Source organism: Cyanistes caeruleus, chromosome 4 (genome assembly GCF_971803275.1).
Source record: "Cyanistes caeruleus chromosome 4, bCyaCae1.hap1.1, whole genome shotgun sequence".
In the NCBI taxonomy this organism is placed as follows: Eukaryota; Metazoa; Chordata; class Aves; order Passeriformes; family Paridae; genus Cyanistes; species Cyanistes caeruleus.
Window position 1 is genome coordinate 52,277,335 of NC_141704.1, and position 27,710 is coordinate 52,305,044.

At 40.0% G+C, this 27,710-nt stretch overlaps 1 protein-coding gene and 1 long non-coding RNA gene across 5 annotated transcripts in view; one reads left to right on the plus strand and one right to left on the minus strand.

Annotated features, from left to right (window-relative positions):
• Positions 1-6,789, minus strand: part of ANO6 (anoctamin 6) — a 70,233-nt gene extending 63,444 nt beyond the window's left edge. Inside the window, exon 1 of one of the 2 annotated variants that reach the window (XM_086884636.1) lies at positions 6,623-6,789. In XM_086884636.1, coding sequence (XP_086740762.1) covers positions 6,623-6,704 — 82 coding nt within the window. In that variant the 5' untranslated portion in view covers positions 6,705-6,789. The remainder of the gene's footprint in view (positions 1-6,622) is intronic. The other variant, XM_086884637.1, reaches the window with a different exon arrangement.
• A 67-nt stretch (positions 6,790-6,856) lies between these two features.
• On the plus strand, positions 6,857-25,580 carry LOC111932128 (uncharacterized). Of its 3 annotated transcripts, XR_015285604.1 has the most exons (9): positions 6,871-7,049; positions 7,321-7,469; positions 8,063-8,170; positions 8,318-8,398; positions 12,426-12,614; positions 13,270-13,625; positions 19,047-19,130; positions 19,751-19,856; positions 22,041-25,580. It is a non-coding gene; the product is annotated as an uncharacterized LOC111932128 (long non-coding RNA). The 3 variants fall into 3 exon arrangements; XR_015285606.1 differs by lacking the exon at positions 8,063-8,170 and having other exon boundaries at positions 6,857-7,049; XR_015285605.1 differs by lacking the exons at positions 19,047-19,130; positions 19,751-19,856; positions 22,041-25,580 and adding an exon at positions 14,650-17,267.
• Positions 25,581-27,710: the final 2,130 nt, after the last annotated feature.

Consider the following 27,710-nt stretch of genomic DNA (forward strand, 5'->3'; position numbering starts at 1 on the left):
GAACAGCACACAAACCAATCCATGGCATCTACTTCAGAGCTTTCCTCCTTGACATTCACAGTCTGTTAAATAAATGACCTTATTAAACATGCAACTGCAGCAGTTCCATATGCTTAAGGCCTGAAGCACCTTTTCTAAAGGTTTTCTCATGTCAAGCACACAATATTTAGTTTCATTATTTGTGCATTACGCAAAAAGCACAGCAATCAGTAACCCCTTTTCCTGGCTATATCAGATAATCCCAAACTTAGGCTAATGCTACTTTATTTGACTTTTTTTAGGGGGTACAAGGCAATTTAATTTGTGCCATGTAAAACAAAAGCACCCGTGTGTTTGATTCCTTTTTTTAAAAATCACAGCAGAGAACACCCATTTTAGTATGCAGATACCCCTTGGGTACATGTCTATTGGCAAACCAGACCTTAAGTGCACAGCATGCCACCCATCATTTCCAAGGAACTGGCAGGTATGAGGAAACAGCAGGCTGAGGTGATTTAAATGGTAACTTTAATTGAATGACATAAATGATAACGACTTTATGGAAACAGAAAGCTGGGAGGAGTGGCTGACACTCAGAGGGCTGTGAAGCCCTGCAGAAGGAACTCAGCAAGTTGGAGAGATGGGTAGAGAGGAACAGTCTGAAATTCAGCAAAGGCAAATGCAGGATCCTGCACCTGGGGAAAAATTACCCTCTGCACCAGGACAGCTTCAAGGTTCAGCTGCTAGGAAGCAGCTCTGTGGAGAAGGATCTGGGCATCCTGGTGGACAAGAAGCTGTCCATGAGCCAGCAGTGCCCTTGTGGCCAGGAAGGCCAGTGGGATCTTGGGCTGCATTAGGAAGAGCATTGCCAGCAGGGCACAGGAGGTGATCCTGCCCCTCCACTCAGCCCTGGGGAGGCACATCTGGAGTGCTGTGTCCAGTTCTGGGCTCCTGAGTGCAAGAGAGACATGGAGCTCCTGGAGTGGGCCCCACAGAGGGTGACAGAGATGATCAGGGGAATGGAGCATCTCTCTTATGGGGAAAGGCTGAGGGAGGTGTGTCTGTTCAGCCTCCAGAAGAGATGACTGAGGGGTGACCACACCAGTGTTTATCAGTAGCTGAAGGGAAGGTGTCAAGAGGATGGAGCCAGGCTCTGCTTGGTGGTTCCAAGCAGTAGGACAAGAGGCAATGGGCAGAAACTGATGCACAGGGAGTTCCACCTGAACATGAGGAAGAATTTCTTTACTGTGCAAGTGATCAAGCATTGGAACAGATTTCCCAGAGAAGTTGTAGAGACTCCCTCACTGGAGAAACTCAAGAACCATCTGGATATAATCTTATGCAATGTGCTTTAGGATGACCCTGCTTGAGCAGCGAGGTTGGATCAATGACCCACCATGGTCCTTTCCAATCTTACCCATTACATGATTTTGAGAATTTCCCAGGCATATAGTAACAGATCTTATCAGTAAATATTCTCTAATTACTCTTGAAAGGTCCTTTTGTGTGGAAACACAACATCTGTTACAGCATGTGTATATCTTCCCTTCCATGTCTCTGATCTCTTCAAATTCGAGTTCTCTATCTGCATTTTCATATACTGCACAATCAGCTGATAATAGGACAGTTTTTTATTAGCTTTTGATTGCATTACATTTAGTAACTCTAACTTTAGGGAACTGCTGGAGTTCTGTACCATGTAATAAAACTCTAGCTTTTTCCTACACATTAATTTAATGAGTTTTCTTTTTTATAAATGGCAATGTTTAAAAAGTCATTTTAAAAAAATCTTAAGTTGTTGAGCATGAAAGTGTAGAGTATTCTTCCTCTTAGAGGAACCCATGGGTTGTGTAAATACAGGTAAAAATGCAGGGAATGACTTGTGATAAATATCTGCCATAAAATGTATTACTTAATAACCAGGAAAAGAAACAAAACTACTACTATTAAAGTTGTGCAATTTGCACAAGATAATACAGTGGCAGATTAGTCCTCTTAGTTTGTAGACTTACCTGTAAAATGAACTCATATGTTCAGTACAGCTAAATTCAAAATACAGGAACAAAGAATACTTTCAAAGTACAGGACGTTTTTCATGGAAAACTGTGAATTTAGGCATGGTAAAAACCCTTTTTAAATAGATTAAAATTGGGATATATATGAAGGTTGTATAAGTTTCCTGAATTCCTGCCTAATTCTCTGATCTCCTCCAGAATTTATGAATTATAAATAGCTGCAAACTGGTAATTATATTGCAATTAAATATTTACATTCTTACCATTTGGTTTTTAGGAGTTTTGCAGAAAAATCATTAAATCAGAATTAAAAAGTGATTGGTACGAGCAGTGTACTTTCAAATGGAACCACACTTGGTGACAAAGTTGATGTCATTGTGTGGCCTGGATTCTGTGAAAATGAAGTGGCAGAAATTCAGGAGATAAAAATACTGAAGTTTGAAGAGGAAAAAAAAATGTAGGTAAACCACCAGTGTAACAGATATAAGAGAAAGGACACGAAGGCATGAAAAGTAGTTTAGATGTTGAGCAATGTAACAGGCCAGTGTTTCCCGGACCTGTGCAAGTCCCAGCTCACCAGGAAGAGTCTCTTGTTGCCCCAACAGTAACTCAGAACAAATGAGACCATATGTCTACATTTCTGCTTGTTTCTGCAATGGAATGCAAACGAGATGAAAACAGTGTCACAAACAGAACGCAGGGAGCAGAAATTCTTGATTCTCTGCTCATCAGACAGCTTATTGCCATCTTCAGGAGAATGGAGAACTGCAATGTGTCCCAACCATTTTTAAGATGATTGCAAGTATGAGAAGCAAAAGAGAAGAAAACCAGGTGTGAAAAGACTCCACTGGGGCAGTTTTACTCACTACTGTAGGTAGACAGAAAAGGAAGAAAGCATCCTTTCAGAAACAGAACTACTTTTTTAAAAGAATCTGCTTATAAAGTCTTGCATGTTAAAATAAATATTAGATCTGGCCCCTTTGAAATTTTCCAAACATGAGGATTATACTTAATAAATTGGAGGACTAAGTCATACTTCCCAAAAACAGAATTTAAATGTTTAGGCTTTCCTTTATAAGACTTCTGTAGAGAAATGCCCATTTCACAGCATCAGGAAAGCAAATTTGGAGGACAGTTTGGAGTAATTTGAAGGACACTGTTGGTATGGTATATGTACATACTGGAGTACAGTATATGATATCAATAATTGTAGTGTCATACAAGAAACATCAAGTTATCAAAGCTATTGAAAAGGAAAAAAACAAAAGCTTTGGGCAGGCAGCATGACTAAATGAAGTATATGCCATGAGGAAACAAGCAGAGAACATAACAGTGAGCAAAAGTAGAGAGGTGAAGAATAGCTATGCCTACTCTACACCATTTGGATTACAACATCACCCCTCAGGGCAGGGATCCAGTTGTACAATGGGCTGAACAAAACTGGTTGTCTTAGGCTATGACTCCACAATTAATGTTGCTTGAATAAACTAGTACTTTCGTACATTTTTATTGTATTTGCTAAAAATGTGTCCTGAACAGCAACATGAAAGCATTTTTAGAAAGAACTGAAATTCTCCCTGAATCTTCATCAGCACATTGTGTGAGAAGAAAAAGGCTGACAAATTAACATCCTTTTCTTAGTCATCTATAAAGCATGGTCTGGTCATTATTGCAGCAGTTATCAAAAGATAACAGGATGTAGGCACAAAGAGCAAACAGAATATATACTTGAGGAAAAGCAAGACCACAAAGAATAAGCAAGTTGCTAACATATCCCTATGAAGACAAAAGTATTTCTTGGCGGATGGGTAGTCAGGGCGGATGCCTCTGGATACTGTCTGCATAAGTTGATGAGTATGATTTCTCATGAGTATGATTTCTGCATAAGTTGATGAGTATGATTTCTCATGAGTATGATTTCTTCTGGAAATCATACTCAAATATTCATCAAATCCTCAAACACAAGCAAACCAATTTGGATATGGTGTGAAGTTTGCACAAGGGAAAGAATAAATTTTTGATTTATAGAAAAAAAAGATGCCACTGATGTAACAATCCTCTTGAAAACAGGCTGAGTCCAAATGAAAATGTTGCCCATCTTGTTTAAGCCTTAGAAAGAAAAAGTCTCAACTTGCCAAAACATCTAACCTTAGGACAAGACTTTCTTCCCTAAGCACAAGTCTGACCCAAACAATTACTTTCAAAGTTCTGTACAACAGGCAGAGCAGCTCTGGTACCTCCCTGTGGACTGGGATTTGAGTACAGCACTTTCTCTGGACGCCTGCCTAATACTTCTTCTGACATGAGCGGTTTGCTAGTCATCAGCATGGATAACCAAAACCAGCTGTGTGCCAAAATGAGACAGACGTGCCATGTGCCATGACTACAAACTTCCATATTCCATAATAATGCTTTTCTGATGAGCTATAAACACTTTGGATTAATCTTGAATAGAATTGGAAAGAGTTCAGAAATCCTGCTTACTTCCTGAACCAGGAATGGTGTCCTTGGGAAAAATGCAGATGTAAGTGGTACAATAAAACTGGAGGTAAATGGATGATTTACATGTTTGTCAGACTCATAAAATAGTTCTCTTAGTAATTATACCTAATACAAAAACCTTAAGACAGTTACACATGCATTTTGCAAGGCAGAGCAGCAAATGTGACAAAGCCAGGTGCTGTGTAACAGGCTTTGCATAACAACTCATGAAATCATCACTGCACAATTTTTAGGCAATTTTGCCACATAGCATGAGTAGTTCCAAACTGTTGTATGCTGTATATGAAGCTCATGATTTGCTGGCTCTGAGAACTGAACTATTCCCAAGCTGGATAAAGAGTTATGAGTAGGAAAAAAATCAGTTGTTCTCTGGGGTGAAGAATGGAAAAGACAGCTGTTGATTAATACACTGCAGTGCTGATCCACCCCTTAAATTCAGGGGTGGAATCAAACAATACCTCTGCCTCACTTCATATGGAAAATTGAATTTGTCTTTGGACTATTACTGTACGTCAAGGGAAACTCCCATCTGAAACAAAGGCTAATAAAGTTGGAGAAACATTCCCTGATTTCCACAGACATTGGGTGAGGCTCAAACTTTATACACTTTTGGAGTGAGCTAACTGAATAAATGTGGCAGGCTGTATTTACCATTATTAAGGATTAGTATTTGGAGGCCATGAGAGTATCAGAGAGTTAATGTCACTAAATTTTTTTACAAATGCAGAAATTCAGACCAAATATTAAAAAAATCATCAAAAATACATGCTTTTCAGTGAAAACATTCACAACCTTTTCAACAGATAACGAATGGAAGCCCTCTTTATTTGTTAAAATTTATATACACAGATTCAGATTCTACCTGCCTGTCTAAATGACTTTTGCCTGCATTCCTTATTTGCTGTTAGATTTATTTTAACAAGTTAACTAGAAATAAAAGGCTTTAGAATATCTTGGCTACTGCAGCTGAAAAACAACTTCTGAACTGAAGTAAATCTGTGTCCTTTCAGTGAAATGAACAGGCCCCTTCAGTCCCAATCAGCTGAGAAACAGCCCCTTTTGGGCTGTTTTCTGAAAATACTTTAATAGAATTCATTCCCACCATAAATACAATGTCATTGTCCTGGGCTACTGGCATCGGAACAAGGCTAACATACACTTTGAATTTCAAACTCTCTGTCCATTTTAATGTCTGCTTTTCTGGCAGACACAATATGCCTTTTTTTCCCCCCCCCTGCAGTAAAATCACTATCTTTCTTTGCTTTGCCAATTTTCCACTTTCATTTTACTTTGTTTTGTTGGTTTCTTTGTTCTGGGGAGAGGAAGTGGTGTCACTGAAGAAGAATAGGTTTAGATTAGATATTAGGAAAAAATTCCTTAGTGTGAAGATGGTGAGGCACTGGAAGAGGCTGCCCAGAGAACTTGTGGATGCCTCATCCCTGATCGTGTTTAAGGCCAGCTAGGATGGCGCTATGAGCAACCTGGTCTGCTGGAAGGTGTCCCTGCCCATGGCAGGTGTGCTGGAACTGGATGATCTTCAAGGTCTCCATCCCAAGCCGTTCTGTGGTTACCCTTCTCTTCAGCTCGGTGTGAAGCCAAGGCACGCCAGTCAGGCGGGAGAAAAGCGATGCTGCGAGCGCCGCGGCAGCAAAATCCCACGTTTGTGTTTTCCTAAGGACCGAGGCACCGGGGCTTGTGCCTGTGCTGGGAGATCACTGCCACACCAAAGGTCTCCGGCATCGCGCTCGCTGCAAAGTGCTGCTTCTGCCCCCCCATCACGCGTTAACCTCTCGTCAGAGGGAAAGGAACAGGCAAAGTTTTCGGTGCTTCTCGCCCACTGAGCCTTGCCGATGCTACGGAAGCAGGACCGTCGCCACGGCGCTCCATAAGGCAACCACGCCTGGCACACACCCGCCGGCACGGACAAAGACATCCCGTATTTTCCGCGGAAAAATCCTCGGCACTTTTAGCGGAAGGAGGTGAGCGGGCTCCCTGTCCGCTGCCAGGTGCGCTCCCGCCCGCCGCAGCGGCCCCACCACGGACTGCCCCGGGCTGTAGCCGAGCCACAGCCGCCGGGGCTGAGCCCGCTGTCCGGGGGGAGCCTCCCCGCGCCAGCCCCTACTCACCCATCTCCCCATCATCATCTTCCTCCTCCTCCTCCTCCTCCCCCTCCAGGTCCAGCAGCACATCTTGGTTCTCCACGCTCATCTTGCCGAAGTTGCGGTGGCCCGTGGCCGCTCCCCCTGCCGCCGGGGAGCGAGCCCGCCCCGAGCCCTGCCAGCCCCGGGGGCGGAGCGGCGGCGGGGCGGCCAGCGGCACCTTCCGAGGGAGGGGCGGCCCCTCCCGCCGGGCTCGGCACTGCCCCTTCCCCGCCACCGCCGCTGCACCGCGGCCAGCGGCAGCGCCACGTCCATTTAAAGCCCTGGCTCTTTTAAAAGCGTGTCAAAATACGCACCCGCGCGTTGGAGGACTCACCACTGGTAAATACTGCTGAAAGCGTGAAGCCTGCATATGCAAAAAGCTCCAAAGCAGTGGTAGAGTTATTTGGAAAAGGTAGTGGAAGTTGAAGGGGGAATGCTCAGGGAGTGAATAAAAAGTCCATTTCTAGAGCTCTAGTAATATATTCAACTCGTTGTTGACTATTTCACAGGGAAGAAGTTGTCCTCATCTCCAGCTTTGCCTCCAGACACAACCTAGGAGAATTTTGCAACACAGAGAATGCAGAATTGTCACTATGCAGGAACGCTGCGGGGGCAGAAGTACTTATAAAAAGGGATTTAAGTGCTCAGCAATATACTCATCTACTCACATGTTTTGGTTCCAGGGGCAAGTAAAAGGATCCCAAAACTGCAAGACATCTGGAGGAGTGCCCAGACAAGAACTGGATTGAGGGGGTATGGTGAGAAGAAATGGAAATAATACTGTAAAAATGGATTGAAGAAATGGAGAAGCAATATTTGAGGAAAGGCGAAGGTAAGAAGAACAAGATACCATTTTTGGTTTTTTTCCTGCCAAAAGCAGTAAAACCTTATAAGCTATCTATTTTCACTCTTAAGTCTATTGTTTGTGTTGAAATGACTCACAGGACCTAGGATGTTTAAAGTGTACAAACATGAAACTGGATGAAAAGCCATTTTTCAGATAAGCTAGTTGCTTGTTCATGTGGTTATCTGTTGTCAGTCAGCTGTGGGTTAGAGTCACAGTAGGGCATGGTATTACAGCTAGTCTAAGTGAAAGCACTTTCAGCAAAAAAATTCGTTCAGAAATTTAATTGCAGAATTTTGAAACGGCTCTGCTTGGCAAAGACCTTCTCTTACAGGCTGCTTAAAGACAGAAGTGGTCTGCAAAGGCATGAGTGAAACCATCAGAACAGAAGCTACTGCTCTTGCCCTGTTGATAATGCCTCACTGGTATTATGGTTACCTGCACCATCTGACACTGTGCATTTTCTCACTCAGATTAGGAAGGACTCTCAGAACTGACCCAGAGAAGGAGGGCAATATGATGGCAGGGTACCCAGTGGGGTGTAATGATGCACAGCAAGATTTGTTCTTTTGTGTCCTCAGTTGGAAACCTGGTGTGCTGCCCTGTGACACATCCAGTCTGCTTCTGACCATCTAAGAACATGTCTTACTCACTGCTGTGACTGCTTGTTCAGACTCTGTGAGGTTATGGTGAGAGAGTGAGTTACATTGCTCCTAGCCACTGCAAGATGACTCATTTGCAGACACATCATGGTTTTGATGTGCCTGGCACACAGTTGCAGTAAAATCTTTACATACCTGTATTGTGTAATATTCAGCTGCCACTTTTTCTTGCAGGTCTTCCCCAAAATATGGTCCTGGCTGGTGAGATCTTGTTTCATAAATGGTGGAAAGAGGGCAGGAATTCTTACAGACAAGGTACAGCTTGGTTTAGCATGGTGACATGAGATTGGTGCACTTGGATACTCTCCAGGAACATCATTGTTACCTTGGTTACATCCCATTTTCACATTTAATGAATGAAAATACATTCCAATAATAGCAAAGTTTAAAAAAAAGAGCACTTCAAAACCAGGCTTTAACAAAATGTAGGGTTTCTTTAACTTGATCCTACTAAAAATACAGGTAGAGGATCTACCTCCTGCTCCCAGCATTTACAGAACATGAAGATTTTGTAGGCTTCATTCAGCCTTCAATACCTGAATGTTCAGTTTCATAGATTATGGTGCTAAGTTTTACCTTAAAAACCAAAGGGAATACTGTGTTCAAAATTCACATTAAATGCATGTATGTTGGAAAATGCATAGCTATTTGTATTTTTGACTTTGTACTAGATGCAAATATTTCTGCATGTAGTTTTGGTAAAACACCAAAACTTCAGAAGCTCAGTTTTGTTACTCCTGAAGAACATATTAAAAAAAAAAAAAAAAGAAAAAAGTAAATAAAGAGAAAAATGCAACAGCACCACCCTGCTGCCATCTCTTTGTCAGATGGATAATAGCAAAAGATCCATTCAAAGAATTGCATTTGGGTTAACTAGACAAGTTTTTCAAAAGTCATCTGAAATAAAATGTTAGGCTAATTAATCCCTACCCCAGCTCAAGCATGGTTTAACATTCCTGGTAGTGAAAAACAGAGACAGTCCATGGAACCAATGGAAAAATTGCTTCCATGAGTAAGGGTTTCATAGCAACTGCAACAATATAGGTCAGGAAGAGAATAAAAGAAATTGTTTAGCCCAGTAGTGACAAAATTCTGGCGCAGGCACCAAGTCTTTAACTGGCATGGATCTGGGCTGGCACCAGGAGCTCTGAATCACAGGGCCTTTGACAAAGAATCTGGCACTGAGCATCAGAAGCTTGCTGTCAGTTACTGGTCTGGTCCAGCCCCCAGCAGTAAGGCAGGTTTGAACATATCCAGACACTGGTGACAAATATTTGCCATCACATGCTTCACATTCTCTGGTTGGGAGTCCATGAGGCCCCCAGTTTCACTCCTATTGATACACAGCCATATAATTTTGCAGCATTTGAAGCTTTCTTCTTGTCCTTCTCCCAGCATCTGTGAGAACAGCTGGTTGTTGTTCTCTTGATAATGACATCATTATTTATTACATGTGGAAAACTATCACCTTAATGCCTCTGAAGCTTTTCTCATCCAGGTGACACAAATCCATTTCTTATGTCTTTCCAGCACATATCACTGTCTGTGCTTTTCTCTCTGTTACCAAGTTAATGTAAAAAGTGCAGTGTGAGAATCTAGGGTAAGAGAAGGTGATAGAGTTTTACAAAATCTCTTAAGTACATTGGCTTTACCCACTCACAGTCCTTTTCTCAAGGTCTGCATTCCCTTACACTCTCACATCCACACAATTACAAGGAACAACAAGTTCAGGTGGTCTGGGCAGGGACACTTGTGTACAACACAGAGGACCAGGGGGCCATGGAGCTCCATCCTTGGAGGTACTCAAAAGTCACCTGGACACAGTACAGGTGGTCTTCCTTTAGCAAGGGGCATGGACAAGATGACCTGCAGGGGTCCCTTCCAACCTCAGCTATTCTGTGATTCTGAGAAGAGATGACTCATCAGGTATCAGGTCCTCAACATCTCCCTTGAGCAATGACAAACTAATTTTTGGACAGGTGTTTTGTACCCAATAACCAAAAATCATTATGACATGATTCTTTTGCATCAGACTCCTGCTTATTTCCACCTCCATAAATTTTAGGCAAGTCTGGTCTGAGTTTCAGTCCGTGTTATAGATGGTTTAGAAATAAAAAGAATGTGATGTGATATTACCTTCTTATTTGTTAGAGGTAGAGTCTTCTGCTGGTGGGTAATCTGTGGTCTGGTTTGACTGGAATGGTAAATGCAGGAAACAGTCCTAGATCTTTCTGTTGGGGACTATGTCCTTCCTTTTATATTAATGTGGTCCATTTTTTAATTGAATATAATCCATTGTTATCATGCTTGTGCAGTTATATATCCACTCAACCTTCATTTCTGCCCTCTTAGTATTTCTATTACAAGTCAGTACCTCTGCACACATTCATTTCACTTTCATTTCACTTTTATTGTCTAACCCTTTCTTTTAATATACTGTGCTCAACAACAAATACCATATTCCAAGTAAGAACTCACCCACAATGAGTACAATTGCTGTACATTTTGGACATGATTTTCCTTCTAACATGTCTACAGGAACAATTTTTATTTTTGTCTTTCTACTGTTGTCAACTCAAATTTCTATTGCACTCTGCAATAAGCCTTAGATTAATTTCTGCAGCTGAGCTCTTTGTCAGGCAGTTTCCTGTTTTGTATTTCTGTAGTTGATTTTCTGTTCCTAGTTGGGCATTCTTACCCTTGTTTTTATAATATTTCCTCATTTGATCAGTTCTTTCTCATTTTTCAAGATAATTTTGAGTATGAGTGTTTTTCTTGGTGTCAGCAAACTGCTGGGGGGCAAAATTCATATGGCCTAAACCATAGGCCTAGCAGAATAAATAACATGGGCATGTAGAAAGCAAAAGGTCAGAAGATTTGGAGGACTGGTAGGTCAAGTGTGCTCCAAAAAAAACCTTGAGGGAAGTTTTGTGGCAAAGCTACCAATTATTGAAAGACATTAAGGCCGCTATTGGTAAATTATATCAGTGCACATGAAATTTGGGAAAAATAGCAGGAGACAAGTATCACTTTTGTGTGAGGATTTCTTTAAGGATACAGGAGCTGGAGTGGTTCATCACTGTGAGATTCATTGCAGAGCTGAGAACACAGCTGTCTTTCTATTCTGCATTCTCAGTTGGGATGAAAGGAATAATCATCACAGGGATCAAACAAAGTCTATTATTTCACATTTCATAAAACATTAGACTTCTTAGTAAATGCTAGGATACTGTGCCTTTGTGTCTGAAAGCAGGGGACTTTTGCACCATTACTGAAACTCAGTATCAAAAAAGAGATAATTTGATATGCAAAGCCCCTGCTATAATGGAAAAACAAAATCAGAGAGAAGATAAAAACTAACTAAAGAAATTATAAATAATGTATATATAAATATTATATATATTTAATAAAATGGTCATTCCCCACAATAAATTCCTATAAGTGCACAAAATTATTCACAAACTTGCTGCATTAAAAGTCAGTAAAAGCAAATGTAGAAGAAACTTCTTCCAGTTCACCACACCATATATTTTTCCTGGTATTGTTGATTCTTGCAATCTGTTCAAGCCTAGAGAAAATTACTATAGTCAGTGGAGAGTTTTGAGATACTTTTGTTTCATCAAGCTCTTGTGTTTATTTCAGTTTGATTCACAGATAGAGAGAGCAGTGAAGCATTAAGGGAAATTAAATTACCCAAATTCTGTACAACTCTAGTAGTTTTTTCTTACCTTGGTTATGTTTCCAATTGCATGTAATCCTCACAGATTTCTTAATTCTCACTCTTGCATGCAGCCTCTAGTCTGAGATGACAATTTCAGTCTCTTTTGCCCTCTATTGAAGTGAATTGGTAATAACAATTACCAAGGAAATGTGAGCTACAATGTATAAAAGAGGATATAAATAATGGATCTCAGAGCAGTGGCCTCTTTAATTCATTACTTGATGCAGAAGTCTCATAAGGGCTGCCAGGTCTTCTGCTGACTCCTACCTATGAGCACCTTTTGCCTGCTTTTGCTAGCTGGGAAGTAGATGTTGTAATCATCTGGCAAACTTTTTGTCTGATATTTCTAACCTGTTTAATACCAAGCTTTTAATTCTTAGGCAAGTTATATATATGGCCAATGTGTATCTTAGAATAATAGACTCAGAGTTCAAGTACTGTTATTTTTCTAACACAAATATCTGAACTCAGATAGTTCAGAATATTTAAACTTCAGGGAGATAACGAGGTTATTTCAAAAGGTGAATTATGAACAATAACATTCTGTCATTTTCTTGGCAGCGTGCTGTTCCAGTTTTATGATATTTTAATTTTACGTGCAAAAAGACCCCATAGTCTCAAGTCTGTCTGGATATCTCTAAGTCACAGGAAATGACTGTAGCAAATTTCACTCGTTCTTCAAAGAGAGAGTATATTCTCAGTCATGCTGCCTCACCCTGCCAGTGCGCACACACTACAGCATTGCCACAGGTAGGTGGTGGGGAAGGCAAAGGCCTTCCAAAGGTGTGTTGGTTAGTCCAGGTGAGCTATGTACTAACGTGGCCAGGCCTTTCAAAGCAAGGGCTAGGACCTCTACCTGTTGCTGGGGACACCCTGAGCTGCTCTGAACTAGCTCTGGTGTCTGGGATAAAGAATAAATTGCCACACTTGTTGATAAGTGGTTTTAGCAGTGTCACTTTCTCAGTAACTTGGGAAAAAATATCTGATGTAAGCCAGCATGGAAATGACACAACCATAGCTGAGTGTTCAGACTACAAAAAAAATTAAAATAAGAGCTGTATGTCCTGAAAAGATAAAATTGTTTGTGAATTTTGGAACATAAGGAGATAAAACTTACTGGAAGAGTTGAAGAGTGACCATAATATGGTGGTAATACTACAGTTTATTCTGCAGCTGCCACAAAAACACACATTTAAAAAGAGGATGTTTCCAGAAATTTGCATATAGAAGCCATGATATTTTATTTTTAATAAAATACATTATTAACCTTTCTATTTCCATCTTGGCTTGCTCAGACAAACTTCCCCGAGTATCTGAGAGAGCTCTACTCTGTAGAACCCACTTAGTAATGCATGTTGCAAACTTACCATTCCATTATCAGTGTAATAGTTGTTTTTTTTCCTAGAAAAACCTGGATTTATCTGGTGGAAAAATATGCATGTGGGAGTTTATCAATGATAAGGTCAGAAGAGGTTGTCACTCGTGCAGGTTTCGTCCTCTGCCCTCATTGTCATCATCCCCCCTTACTGTGGTGGCTGATGCATCCAACACTTCAGCCAGTGTTCATTTTAACTGCAATTCCAAGGGGATGAGCAAGACCTACTTCTGCAAGCTTTCAGTAAAGTTCTGTATTTGTGGAAAGCAAAGTGCTTTCTGTGACTGCTGTTGTACATTTTCCCCACCACTTGCAAGCACAGATTTTCCATTAAAAGCTGAAGAGAGAGGAAGAAGGAGGAATTCTGAAATAAATCCCACATTTAGGTAAGTGACTTAATGTCAAAATACTTCCCAGCACTTTTAAAGATAATTCAGTTCTATCCTGTGGCCATGAAACATTCTTGAAATAATTTGTCAATAACTGCATCCTGCAGGAATAGAACAGGACCTTCTGGCATTAATGAAAGCCTGACAATCAAACTTCATAAGGCTTTACTTACAGCTGCAAGCATGAATATAACTGCACACTTAACACTTAAATGGCTTTCTTTTATTTCTCAATCAGACTTCTTCTGTCAGGATGGGTTTCTCTTCTGCTAGGGATGGTCTTAATTTTCATCTAATCTTCTGTAACATTGCTGTTTCTGGGTTGTTCCACTGTTAAATGTTATGTCTGTACTGGCTTGTGGTCATGTAAGTGGTATAAATCAGAAGACTCCACAACTGATGATGTGAGAGTATTTTGTGGCAGGCTTTAATGCTTGCACAGGAGTTGGAGGAGCACATATATCTCCTGTATCAACTCCTCTTCCCCTCTGCTGCAAAAGGAAATGATCTTGTCACCAGTCCTTCCTCCTCCTCCACTCTATGTCATGTTCCACATCACTGTATTTCAAATTTACTCCAAGAAGGAATTACACTGACAAGCAAACAAGGAGAGTTTTGTCCTCCTGAAGAATGTCAAGGAGAGGTTTCACTGTATTCTGCTTTGGAGCCCCAGGAGGATTACCCACATGCTCTGCAAAGCATCTTTTTTGCACCTGAAAGAGAAATGGGTCTTTTTTCACATCTTCAATATCTTGCAAATGGCAAGAAAGAAAACCACTCTTATTTACTATGAAGCATTATATATGTATCTTTATATACATATACACACACACATATATACATATATATATATATAGATACAGATATACACAGAGTGTGAGAATTTCCTTACCTCAAGCTATGAGTCAGTTTTAAGCAGCTTCTTTTTTCTCTCCTTGTGTTATTTTGCTTGTTTTCTATTGAAAGTGAGATTACACGAGCCTTAAGATGTTAGTTGGGTAAGACTGATCTCATTCACCAGACAGAACCAGAAAAGGAAACAGATGTGTGAAGAATCTGGGACCACAGACCAAGTTACCCATCCTTTGCCAGGTGTTTGACACCTATGGTGATTTTAAAATCAGAGGAGTTTTCTGTTTGTCTCTGTGGCTGTGTCCTCCTCAGTGCAGGCTGCTGCATCGCCAGGAATGTGGATGCTTTCTGCTGCCCAGGATCTTGTTTTGTTAATGCTTCCTCCTTCGGCCACTTGCCAGAAAATCACCTTGGAAACCAAGGCACCAGTTTCCATGGTCACTTGGAGGAGCATATGTTTCCTTCCATTGCATGGGGTATTAGGAGGAAGAAGCCCAAATGCTTTTTTTGCCCGAATAAATTTGGCGGGATTGGATTCAAAGAGCTACATCCCGACTTTATTTCCTCCATCAAATCCCCTCCAGAACTGCAGAGGATAAACAAGTGCCAAACGTGGCTTTACATCTATGTCCTCAAAACTGAGATGTGAAATAACACCTTGCCTTTCACTTACTACCCAGAGAAACTCAAGAGCAAGATAAAGAGGAATAAAATAGAACCTTGTTCTCCCCCAAATGCAGGCACGTGAAATTACATGAACAAGAAAAAAAAGTCTTTAGAAACTCTCACCCAATGGCTGAGAGGAAGACTAGCAGTATCAGGTCAAAGTAAAGGTGTGACTGTGCCACTACCCCTTACTCAGAAAGGGCCCATGGCTGGCTGTGGAAAAAAGTACAAGAAATAGCATGAGGATTTTTCCTGACTCCCATGCTAGTTGAATTCAAGCGCTGTAGGATCAAAGACTAAAAATGCATAGGAGGAACTTATTGACCTCCTGTAAGGAAAAGCAGAAATGTTCCCCAGGCTGCTGTATTAAGGCTTCTCTGTTTTGACCACCATAGGCTGCAGCAAAAGCATCTTTACATCAGGCATTGTATTCAGGACAGAAAAAACACAGCAAATTTTAATGCTCATCTGTGGCTTAAACTTTTACAGGTAAAGGTTGTCACAATTCCTCTTCCATCTAAAAGTTAGTTTCCTTCTGGAAGGTGCTATACCCATCAAGTTCCTTTGAGAAACAGCATGCTGAACCAAAGGATCCAGAGTGATGGCTATCATGAAGTGACCAAATCCATACTGTGATCCTGCAAAGTACCAGAAAACCTATTTAACATTTTGCAATGGTTTTCCAGATCTGCAGTTTGAAGCCATGGTGATTGCTTTGTGAACATCAAATCTGCTTGTTGCTGCTGGAAATTAAAGTTTCAAAGCAAGAAATCTCCCTTCCCATTTACAGATGTGACCATTCTCAAACTTGTGTCTGAGACATCAAGTTACTACAGCTCTTATTTCTTGATTCTTACTTTTCTAACCTTCCATTCTGAAGGAAAATTGTTAGATAAACAGGAAATTAGGAGAATACAAAGTCAAACACTGTAAGAATGTTTTCTGTTATATCTGATGTTTCAGTATGGGGATGTGACAGATCACTGCCAATGGTAACAGAAGGGTGTGAACAGCTTTGATCTTGTTTTGCTGAAGATATGAGCTGACTAAATGCCAACCAGGCAGTCCAGGAACTACATAAAATGGTAGCATTACTGATTAGTTGCTCTCTCTCTAAGACAGCACACCCTTGCAACCCAAAATGGCCCTGCATAATATTTTCCACATGATACTGAACTATGCAGAAAATAAATTCTTTGATTGCTGTGGCCCTTTCAAAATGAATTTAAAGTGAACGAGTTCAGTAAATTCAGGATGTTTGGGGCACACTGGCTAACCTGGCTAGCCCATTTTATCACATTAACTCACAGAAATATATTTGTGGTGGCTCTGCTACATGATGTCCCCTCAGAACACCCTGGATGCTTTTACTGTGTTTGTATTGCCATCAGCAACTTTGATTCTCCTGAAAGCAGCTGATGGTTTTCAGTAACCACAGCTCAAGTGAAGAGTTCACCTCTTCCTTGATCAATTTTGTGGGTGCCTTGCAGAGCCATGGACAGTTACAGCCTTTAACTACTAATGGGTGAGAAAATCAGCTCTGCTTAAATTAACCTGAAAGTTCATTTCAGAAACATGTATCTGCACCTTCAATATCTATTTATTTTCAATTTCACTACCATGTTTTCATATTCCATCAATTATGATGAGTTTCTAAACAGATACAGTAAATACTGCAGCACAGATTTCATCTCTTTATGGGCAGGGTGAAATGTGAATTGGAGCCTTCACTACACCTCAGGACCCCCAGAGAGGCTGTGCTCACTTAGTGTTTTCTGTTGCTGTTTGCCATACACTCCAATTGACCTGTACATGAACTATTGAAGCAAAGTCTAATATTAGGCCTGGGTCACTAACCTTAATTTACTTTTTGCTAGGAGATTGCTTTCCTTCTAAATTATGCATGCCTAAACTGCAAACATCAGTTTCTCCTAAACTCCCTCCCTTAACTGGATATGACAAAATTAATTGTGTTAATTCTGTTAAAATTATTTTCAATAATCCAGTATTTTCTGCTTCAGCTATCTAAGCAGAAGAAACTTGGCTTGGCCATAGGAATGTGGCATGTCAAACTATTTGTCACTCCTCCTAAAATGACATTAAAAATAATTAAACATGAAATGGCTGTGATTTTAATTGAGAAAAATTTAGGAAATGCCAAATATTGGCTGTCTGCACTTTCATAGTGGGTTTACACAGTGTACAACAGCACATTATTATGTGGAGAAAATGGTCTACATAATACCTAGAGTTCTCAGGAATGGAGCCTTAGCTAGTAAAAAAGAAAATAATATTAGAGCCCTACCTTGGGAAGCCTTGAGAATAAGTGTTTGTGACAGATTCACTTCAGAGAAGAAGTGTCAGATCAGAGCTCCAGGAAGGTAAGTTGAACACAGCCCTGCACATGGACCACAGTAGATGCAAGATAGTGTGACTAAAGTAAACACTGAACAGTTTCTTCTCTGAACAGGTTCCAAGCAAAGGTCCTGTGGTGAAAATAGCACTTTTTAATGCAACTGCAGTTAGTGTCAAAATGTAGAAGTTTTTTCAGCAGCAGCCTTTGTGCATGTGCAATACAAACAAATCGATACTATTTTTCAGTATTTACACTATTTACAATAGAGAACAAAACTTCTATAAAATAATTTCCCTGATAATTTCTGTCAGTGATGCATCTTTGCCACTGATTATATTGTATCTGTTCCTGAAAAATCATCTTTGCATGTTTCTGATGTTTCTGCCCTTGGAGACACAAATCTCCTGGTCCCACAGACAGTCCTAAACATACTTTTCCCCAGATATTTCTGGGGACATTCCTCCTGGTGTGGCCTTCAAGGGATAAGGTGCTGTGATGCTCTGTGGCATGCAAGAGACATCCAAGTATGCAGATGAGATGCAGAGGACATCAGAGAGCACTGCTGTTTAAAGTGACAGCGAGGCACGCCTGGCTGTGAGCTGAGACTGATGTGCTGATGGGTTGGTTCCTGGAGGAAGAAGCCCAGTTTAAGATGAGTCTCTGTGGCCATGAGGGGAACAAACCGAGCTGCTGAACTACCCCCAGCTTGATGATTCTCCTTCTTTGGTGGGTTTCTTGCCTGTACAGGAGCTTGGGCTTCCTTTAGGAATGCTTTTTCCTTCATAATCTGCAAAGCTTCCTCACAGCATCATCAAAAGACAAAAATCTTCCTTTCCTGTGAGATCAAAGGGCCAGCACCCATAGAGCATCCCTCTGACTAAAATGGTCTACAAAAAGTTTAAGGAGACTCCTTACACCATGATGTGCAAGAAAAGAAAGGATGGTTGTAGCAGGAAGCCTTTGGAGGTTTGTGCAGACAAAATGAGTCAAGGGAAGTGTGTATTGTACTGAAGGTAGGTAGAAAGCTCAAGCCTGAAAGCACAGACTAGCAGCTCCTGTGGAGTTTGTTTGTGCATTTGTCAGCTTGAGCCTTGTAGGACTACTTAGTTCTTTAGTGAATTTCCATCTCCTAGAGTTCTTTGAAACTTTCTGTAGTTGCACACAGCCTTGAAAATCCAGGCTAGGCTTAGTATTTAAAATGTGTTCATCATTTCTGAAATGCAGAACATGGGAAGAGGCTGCTGACACCCATAGGGTATAGAGAAAAAATAAAGCAAAGTGATGATTTTCAAGCATATGCTTCCATTAAGAATGAATTACCAGATGGTTCTGGCTGCTTTGGTTATGGCCAGTGGTACAATGCTCCCACAAACTCAAAAGATAGCTGCTACCTCCTGTGAATAGAACAGCTTAGTAAAGAGATAGTCTCAGAACACATACCAGCAGTACAAAAGAATAAAAGACTGCCTACAAGGAGCTAATAAAGCTTGAAAATTGTTTTAAAGAAAATAGAGTGCTCCTTGAAATCTCTCTTTTTAATATAGGTATGGCCAAATAAATGTTATGGGCTTTGAATATCTGGACATCAAGAAGTTGCCTCTTCCTCATCCAGGAGAGGTGCCTGTCAAGTAAGCCAAACTTCTGGGATCTGTCCAACTTTTGGGAAGGATGGATGGAGGCAGGGCTATGGGCAGAGGTAAATAGTGTGTTCTGGCTTCCCTTGGGTGGTTGGGACCCTTCAGCTGTGCCTGCCAGCACATAGGAACTTCATGCAGTTTTCCCCATTTTCCGCTGCTACTCTGGCCACCATCAGGTGGTCTCAGCATTCAGTGAAAGAATCAAGTGTCTGCCTGGTACCATGGATATCTGAGTGTTTTAAGATGAAACATACTGCTAATCAGAACTAAAGATAAGCCCTTTCCCCAGCCATTTCTGGGCTGGCTTTTCATGGAAACAGGTAATCTATCACTAGTGTTCACTAGGAGCTATAAAACGGTGTGTGTTGTGATGGTACTGAGACGGTCAGTGGGAAGGTGGCACTTGTAAGCTGCTGCATCCTATAATGTCACTCACCACTCAGAAGGAAGCTGTTACTAGAAAGCCTCAGCAGACATTATTGCATTATCCAGCAGAAGAGGTGCCATTAGTTATTTTGGCTGGAGGGAAACGCCATTATGCTTCAGGACTCCTTTCCAGTCCCATGTATGTTAAAAATTCATGATAATTATTTAGTTTATCTTGAACTAAGCATTACAAGGCACAGCGAAGCTAAGACATTCTCAGGACCACATGACAAATCATTGATAGACCAAGGAAAAACAATGGAAGGAATCTAGGCCCACAGCCCGGCAAAGGTGAGTATGTTTAATTTACAGACTGCTTGTAATAATTGCTTGTGTCTGCCTGTAAAAATGGATCTTTATGGAAAAGGTTACCTGAATAGTCCAGGACTGGGTAGTTAGTTTCTCTAAGGGAAAAAAAACCAAACAAAAAACCTTCTAATTAGCTTTGGATAAAATATTGTTTTTATATTTAATTTTCCCCACAAAAAACATCCAGTAAACTATCAGAGACTGCAAGGGCAACTGTAATGCTAGCATTTCTACAGAGTCATTCTTAGAGAAAGCTCCTCAAGTGATTCATACTGAGGTAGCTCAAATAACTCCAATTGCATTAGGTGACTTACACCTACCCAATATACGTGTGTGTCTGTAATCTAGAAATATACTTAAATTGCTATTGAAAGTGACTGAAAAAAAATCCTAAACCTAATATACTGCTTTGGTGGCAAGATAAATGATATCAAGTTGTTACGATCCTTTATGAAAGAGTAGAGAGTTATTTCATCTGGGCGCTTAGTTTCCTGATTGTTTTGAAAGAGTCACCACTGGCAGGAGTGATTTCCAGCGCTGTACTTGGCAGCGTGCTGCAGTCACGTTAGTGCAATTAAACACACATTTACTCCTGCATACCCAGCGCAGGCACTAACAGACACTTAACTGAAGTCACTTTCAGCCAGCATTTATCCGCAGCCCTGGGGCAGCTCATTAGCTCTCTCCCACCGCTGTTTGTACAGCCAGGAGCTTTGTCAGAGAGCCGGCGATTGTTGTCAGCCACCCTCGGAGCAGCCCCGGGGAGGAGCCCGAGCAGCCCAGGCAGCCTCCGGGGGGCAGCACGGTCCCACGGACCGCCTGCCCCCCGCCCGGGAGGGCATGCAGGCACCCAGGGGGATGGAAAAGAAAAGAGAAGGGAAAAAACCCTCCCAAACCCAACCAAACCCCACCCCAAACCAAACAACAACAACAACAAAAAATAAAAACAAAACCAACCCAAAGGCAGAACCTAAAAACCCCGAAAAACCAAAAAAAAAAACCCCAAAAATAAACCAAACCACAAGCAAACAAAAAAACCCAAAAAACAACACCAAAAAACCCACAAAAAAGCCCCACAAACCAAACAAACACAAAAACAAACAAAAAACCTACCCCCCCAAAGAAAGGAAATTAGAGAAGAAAAGAGAGTAGGAAAGGAAAGACAGAAAAGGGGGGGGGGGAAGAGAAGAAAATAAGAAAGAAAAATAGCAAAAAAGAAAGAAAAGAAGAAAGAGGGGAGAATAGAGGAAAAGAGGAGGAGAAAAGGGAAAAGTAAAGAGAAAGGAGAAAACAAAGCAAAGAGAAAAATAAAGGAAAAAGAAAGAAAAGGAAAGGAGTGCAAATAAAAATTTAGGAAAGAAAAAGAAGAAGATGAGAAGAAAAAAATTATATAATCTTGTTAGTATGACAGGTTGGGGTTCGGAAATGACTTAAGCAGAAAATATTAGGTGACATCTCTAGGAAAGTAAAAATGCATTTAATTATTCATTTGAACCTCTGGAGACATTTAAACATTTCAAAAGTATTAGACATTTGTTGACATTTTGATGCAGATTTTACCACACACAATGTAAAGATGGAAGTATTTTGTATGGTTTACATACTCTGTATTTGAATATACTAATTTATTTCCCCTGTACATAAATTCCTGTAATAAATAGGATTTAACTCATAACTTACACTACGAATGATTTGGTATTTTTAACCATGCAAAGGATTAATACATAAGAAAATACACAAGTACTGCTCAGATTTCACCTCCCAGTTACTTGTTTTAGTCCCTAGTAGATGATTTCTCAAAATAAAGAAAAGCTTCACTTGCAGAAAATATCTTATTAAATTTAGGTTTGCCAACCTAGCAGAGGGGGTGCAACAAGGAACAGCAGTTCTGTGCACCACGCAAGGATCTGGGAAACAAACCCGTGGAAAATTAATCCCCAAAACAGATGATGTTGGCCCTTTCTTGACTTCTGCGTACTGGAAGAAAAATTGCAACTAGGAATGTAGTAGTGAAGTGTACTAATCGACCTTCCATCAATTTCTCCTGCAGATCCTCATACCAAGAATTAAAAAAAAGGCTGAATTCAACCAAGAGAAAATAGTGTGAAATCCTGAACATTTCAGTCAACTGCAACCTTTTTCTTTTCTTTTTATTTTTTTTTTCAGATTTACCTTCTTTCCTTTCCAAACCTTACCCACTGAAACCACCCCACCAAAGAGAAATGTCACATATTGCCCTGTTGAAGTCTGTCTGGAGGTCTCATAGGCAGAACCTCAAAGTTGTGAAACTCCAGTTGTTCTCAGTGCCTGAAGAACTCCTTCCTTGACCCCATCTCCTGCTGCTTACCAAGGAAACCCCAGGCACAGACACACAAGAAGTGGCTTTCACCAGTTGGATCTCAATACAGGTTGATTTTACAGAGAAGGAAGAACCTCCAGCAAATTTAAGTTTTGGCAGAGGAGCTCCAGTGGAACTTCCCTTTAGCAGCAGATAAGGAAGCAGGACTACACATGCTCACTGCTTTCTCTTCAAATGAAAAGCCTTGTTCTGACCATAAGTTCTGTGTGCTGGATAATAACATAGTTTTGTATTGACTGGCATGTAGAGGTTGTGTGCTCACTACATTTTCAGTTTAACATATCTTCCTCTGTCTCTGTCTGCAAGGGGAGCTATTTCCCCCTCAGAAAATAGCAATCCAAATGCAGGTTATTTTTGCCAAACACTTCAGTAACAACAGCTCCTTTAATTAACAGAGGAAATGGTCCTATAGGTCTCTATAGGACCCCATTTGGCTGTGGAATTTATTTCATGTTCAGTGTGCTGGAGTAAAGGAACTTTATTCAGAGTGTTTGTATTTTAAAGCTTTTTTTCTCTGCTCTCAGGCACTGAAAATGTGTTATCTCTGTTTTCAGTGTGACAGACTGGTACTTAATGTACCTCACAAGACACAAGACTGAAAATCCTTTTGTAAATAAAATTAATTCAGACTGGATGCAACCATTATGCAGGAATGATTCAGATATTTGATTTTTCCTACAAGGGAAATTATGTCTCATGGACTATAAAAAATGGAAGAAAGTTAGTGGTGCTGTCTCTCACAGTCCTGGCAAGACTTTCCTCTAATACAACACAATTCAGGGAAGATATTGAAGTGATTCTGCTCCAAGTGTAGAAGTAAGAGACCTTTGTGTAATTTACTGAATGGGAAAATATTTACTATTACACATTTTGCACCTTCATGCTAGGAAGAGAAGATGCATTATTTTGATCATTTCAGTGTAAAGTTTTGAGGATTTGAATATGCTTGAAACGGAAGTATCTATATTTCACTTTGTCACTGCTTTTTATTCTGTGTAAGCAAATAATTGTCAGTTTACAAATATTGAAGAGACAATCTAAGCCCAGGATACTGACTATTGAAGAGGTAGGCTTTCCTTACAGGTTACCCATAGTCTTGGAAACCTTTTGTGGGCAGAGGTTTTGCTACCATTGGTACACATAGAAACAGTGTGTGTTTTTTTCATGATGAAAAAACAGACTCTGGATTTCCAGGAAAGGAATGGTACTGCTGCTTCCAGCTTTTACACTATAACTTTCAGTAGATTCAAACCTTTTAGTTTGGGGTCACACCTCCTGGATTATTAAGAGGTGAGTTTAGAGTAAGTTGAGTTAGCCTTACCATACCCATTCTTCTCCACCTGGAAGTTGCAGCCCAGTATTTTGGTGGCAGCTCTGTGAGAAAACCTGCCCACAGCCCTGAATGATTGTTTGCCAGCTGTCTTTTCTGCTGGCATTAGTGTGCAGCCCTGTCCAAAAGCTGTTCCTGGAAATGCATTTACTGAGTTCCCTTGTTGCAAAGGAATATAACAGCATAACAAGTTATAGCTATATTTTTCTTCAGTCATCTTTGTCAGGCAGAAGATTGGACTCTGTTTGCTGTCAGACTGTTACAAACTGGTATACATTACTAATCTAAGTGTACTGATATGAGAACATGTATTAGACACTACATCATGCCAAGGGAAAGTTTCCTACAATGCTAGAATTCTGTGTGCTTTTGGCTTTTGTGTCCCGTTTCTGTCCTCTTCATCACCAGAAGTGAGACACATCACCCCTGATGAAGTCTGTCTGGGCTCTCTGAGCAGTTATCATACTTCCTTGACTGCTGAAAGTGAGAAATACTTCAGCCAAAATTTGAATATATTTTTGGAATTAAAATTCACAATGTAGGTAAAAGAGACTCTGAAATCCAGGATATTAAGCAGCAAGGCTTAACCTGGAGAGTTTGCAGAGTTTAAAGCTGGAGAGTTGTTCAGAGTCTTTAAGCTCTCCCTTATTTATTTGTAACAGTGAAAACTGAGGAAAACAATAAGTTGGGTTTTTAAAAAAATTATTTACAGGAAAGCAAAGTAGAGCAGCAACTGCCTAAGTGACTATTTTACTAATAATAGTAGTTATATAAATATTAGAATATAACTCAGAAGTCACATATTCCTTGTGTACAAGTGTGATGTTCTGTTCTGTAAGAAACTCTCTGTGTGTTTACACTCCTGTTCTCCAGACCCCTGCATTATATAGAAGATTTTCAAAATAACTAGTTCCTTTTCAAAACTTGCATAGACACATAGGTCAAGCCCTCATGTCTAGCTGAAGAGATATACACTGGAATAAAACTCACATGTATGAACTTCCAATTCCTGTATTTTTCAAGGTTTATTATTTTTTCTAAATATGTTGTATAGCTCATATATATATGAAATATATATGTGCAGATTGCTCTTATTCCTTAGAAGAGATTTTTATTATAGAAAAGCTGTGAGACAGACAAAAACGTATCTGCAGTCACTAATTCTGGAGTGGATTTTTATATTCTGAATGTCAGCCTGCTGCATGCTAGACTGGTATCCAGTCAAGTATGTGCCACTGGGTATGGACTGGTCTTTCTCATTGAGGTAGCAAACTTGGCACCTATGGTTTTCCTCTGGAAAACACCGGTTTCTTCAGGCCAAATGAGAACAAGTAGTCACATAACATACTACCCTGAGGAGTCTCGTGATTAAAGTAAATTGCATGGTATAAATTAGCAAAGAGGAATGAAATTGGCTGATTACAGCTCTAACCCTCATGCTCCAAAGACCGTGCCATCTGAAGATGTTAGCTTTTCCCTTAACTACCGAATCATTTACACCAGACTTCAGACATCTGGTCTGAGCCAGACCATATAAATAAGAGCAGCACATCTCAAATCCTAACTGAAATTGCTCCTGAAATGGGATCTAGAAGACTTAAATTATGAGCACAAAGCTATCTAAGGGTAGCCAGTGGAAAATACAAGACAAAAAAGCCAAAACTCACTACTTTTCACTTTTGTTGATGTATATTCCATATATTTGTATATATTCATATTTCAATACTTCATATACCACAGTTCAAGAACTAAGAGCCTATTTCAAGCCCTCTGAGTGTGTTACATATATTCATGATTTAAAGCACAGTGTTTCCTTGATGATTTCACCCACTGCTCAAAATAATTTCTGACTTCATAACATTTTATTTATACAATTACTTTGATTCTCATTGTTTGAATCATAACTTGTATTGTTCCATTGTAGTTAGTTTTCCTACAATTGGAACAGTTATGTTCAGATTTTAATTGACTTTGAATTGCTAACTTCATAAATTTCTAATAAAAGGCTAAAATCCTGCAGAGTTGTTTATGTTCAAGGCTGCAATATATGTTCACCAATCATGGATAATATGAAGTAACCTTAGATGATAAAGTCTCTTTGTTCTCCTTATGATCTGATAGTCTCTGGTCACTTTGCTCACATTGAAGTGGTGAAAAAGACAGCTACAATCCTGGATATTTGAATCTCCCCTCACTTACAGATAAAACAAGCCCAAGTCAAATTCAAAATGGAGCAGAGTTCTATGTCAGAGAAGAGGTTACTTTTATTTTACTCAGTACAGATAAAATTTAAACTCAAAATTAATGCAGACATGCATATTCCTGCACTAGAGCTGCATTGTCACTAAGAATCCTTGACTATAATTTTGGTGTCTTTGGTCTTAAGGTAAGTTCCTAGTGGCGCTGCTACTGAAAAGTGCCAGCATCAACCTTAATTGGCTTCTCCACACAAAGCTTTGAGCTGTACCAAAGCTTGGGAAATTATATTGGAATACATGAGGAATTCAATGTGCTTTCCTTCTCTATTCATGAAAATTGAATTAAAATTTTTAAAACACAGAGAACCATATTTCTCAAAATGACTTGAGAAAAATATTTTAATATAAATGATTATTGTGTGTTTTTATATTTTAATGATTAAATGAAAATGTTGAACCATTAACTTCCAAAAATGGAAGATGAATACCTAATATCATTGTGAGAGGCAGCAAATGGTGAAATCAGTAATAACTTTGGCAATTTTTTTGGTTTCCCATCTTTCTCTAGCAGTCACAACAGAGATGTCAGCGAAGCAATTTGTCTCTTCGCTTTTCATGGCCACCTACTCCATTGTACTGCCTGGCTTGCTGTCCAGGCTTGAGCGGTCTGGAAATGTGGATGAGATCATCAGCTGGCTTTAGCAGCACCACTGTGATGGGCTCAGTTTTTATGCTGGGCAGGAGGTCTCCACCTGAGTCCTGCAGCAAGACAGCCACAGTTTACTGCAGTTTCTGTTGCCAGATGTGGATGTTGGACCAAGCCAGACAAGTTCCATAGCTCCCACCATCTCCCTGGCCAACCCATGGCCAGCCCATATGAGCTGCATATGAGTTTCTGTACAAAGTCTCTGGGAAGAAAGACACCCTGGGAAGAGGTCCTGTTCTCCATATACCGACCAGTCTTTAACTAACCTCAGAAGGACAAAGAAAATCATAATTTAGGAAAACTGTTTGCAACTGTCCTAAGGCAGAAAAGCAGTCAATGCTGCTCCATTGCTTTCATTTGCTCACCAAGAGTAGAGATCAGCCCTTCTGTCCCCCTGGAGTCCCCAGGCAGGTCAGGGTCATTCTTTGTTCCCATCACCTGCAAGCACATACTGGTAAACATCTGAATGATGTCGTTCATCACACATAGGAAATTTTCCTTTTTTCCAAAGTAGAAAGAATTTTTTATTTCTACAAAGTTAAATAAAATTACTAACTTTATCAGTATTTCTTTTGACTAATTTTTCTGTTTCCCATTTCAAGCATCTGTGTGAAGCTGTATTTCAAAGGGACAACACACACATCTTGCAGGGTAGCTTCTTTTCAAATTATTTTACTGGAAAGCATATAGTCTACTCATGAAAAGAGAAGTAAACTCTGCCCATTGAAATAAAGGGGTTCCTTTTAGAAAAACTTTCTGAAAGTTTTTGTCACTTTCAGAAAGCTCATCAAATCACTATTTATATCTACATTTTATTCTTCTAATGGTACAAAATGCAGAAAATTACAAAAGCTCCTTACCTAGAAATAAAGTTTAATATAGAGATATTTCAAATGCAGTGTTCTGGGTTTGCAACTGTAAGCCTATGAAAAGAAATTAAACAATTATTAAATAAGCTGTTGAGTTGTTGACACCTGACCCGATATTGGTTCATAATTTACACTGAATTATGAATTAACTTCATCAGTCAGATGAAACATTAATTACACAAATAAATATTTCAGGGCTCAAATGAGAATGAGAAATCTCATTCACTTTCCAATAAAATCATTGATCTGTCAGTACTGGAATCTCAGCCACTGAATGAATAAACTCTTTGCTTCTCATATGCAAATATTCTCTTTCTGTGATCTAATATATTAGAGAGGTTTTCTTATACATAGGTTTTCCAAAGTTAAAGATT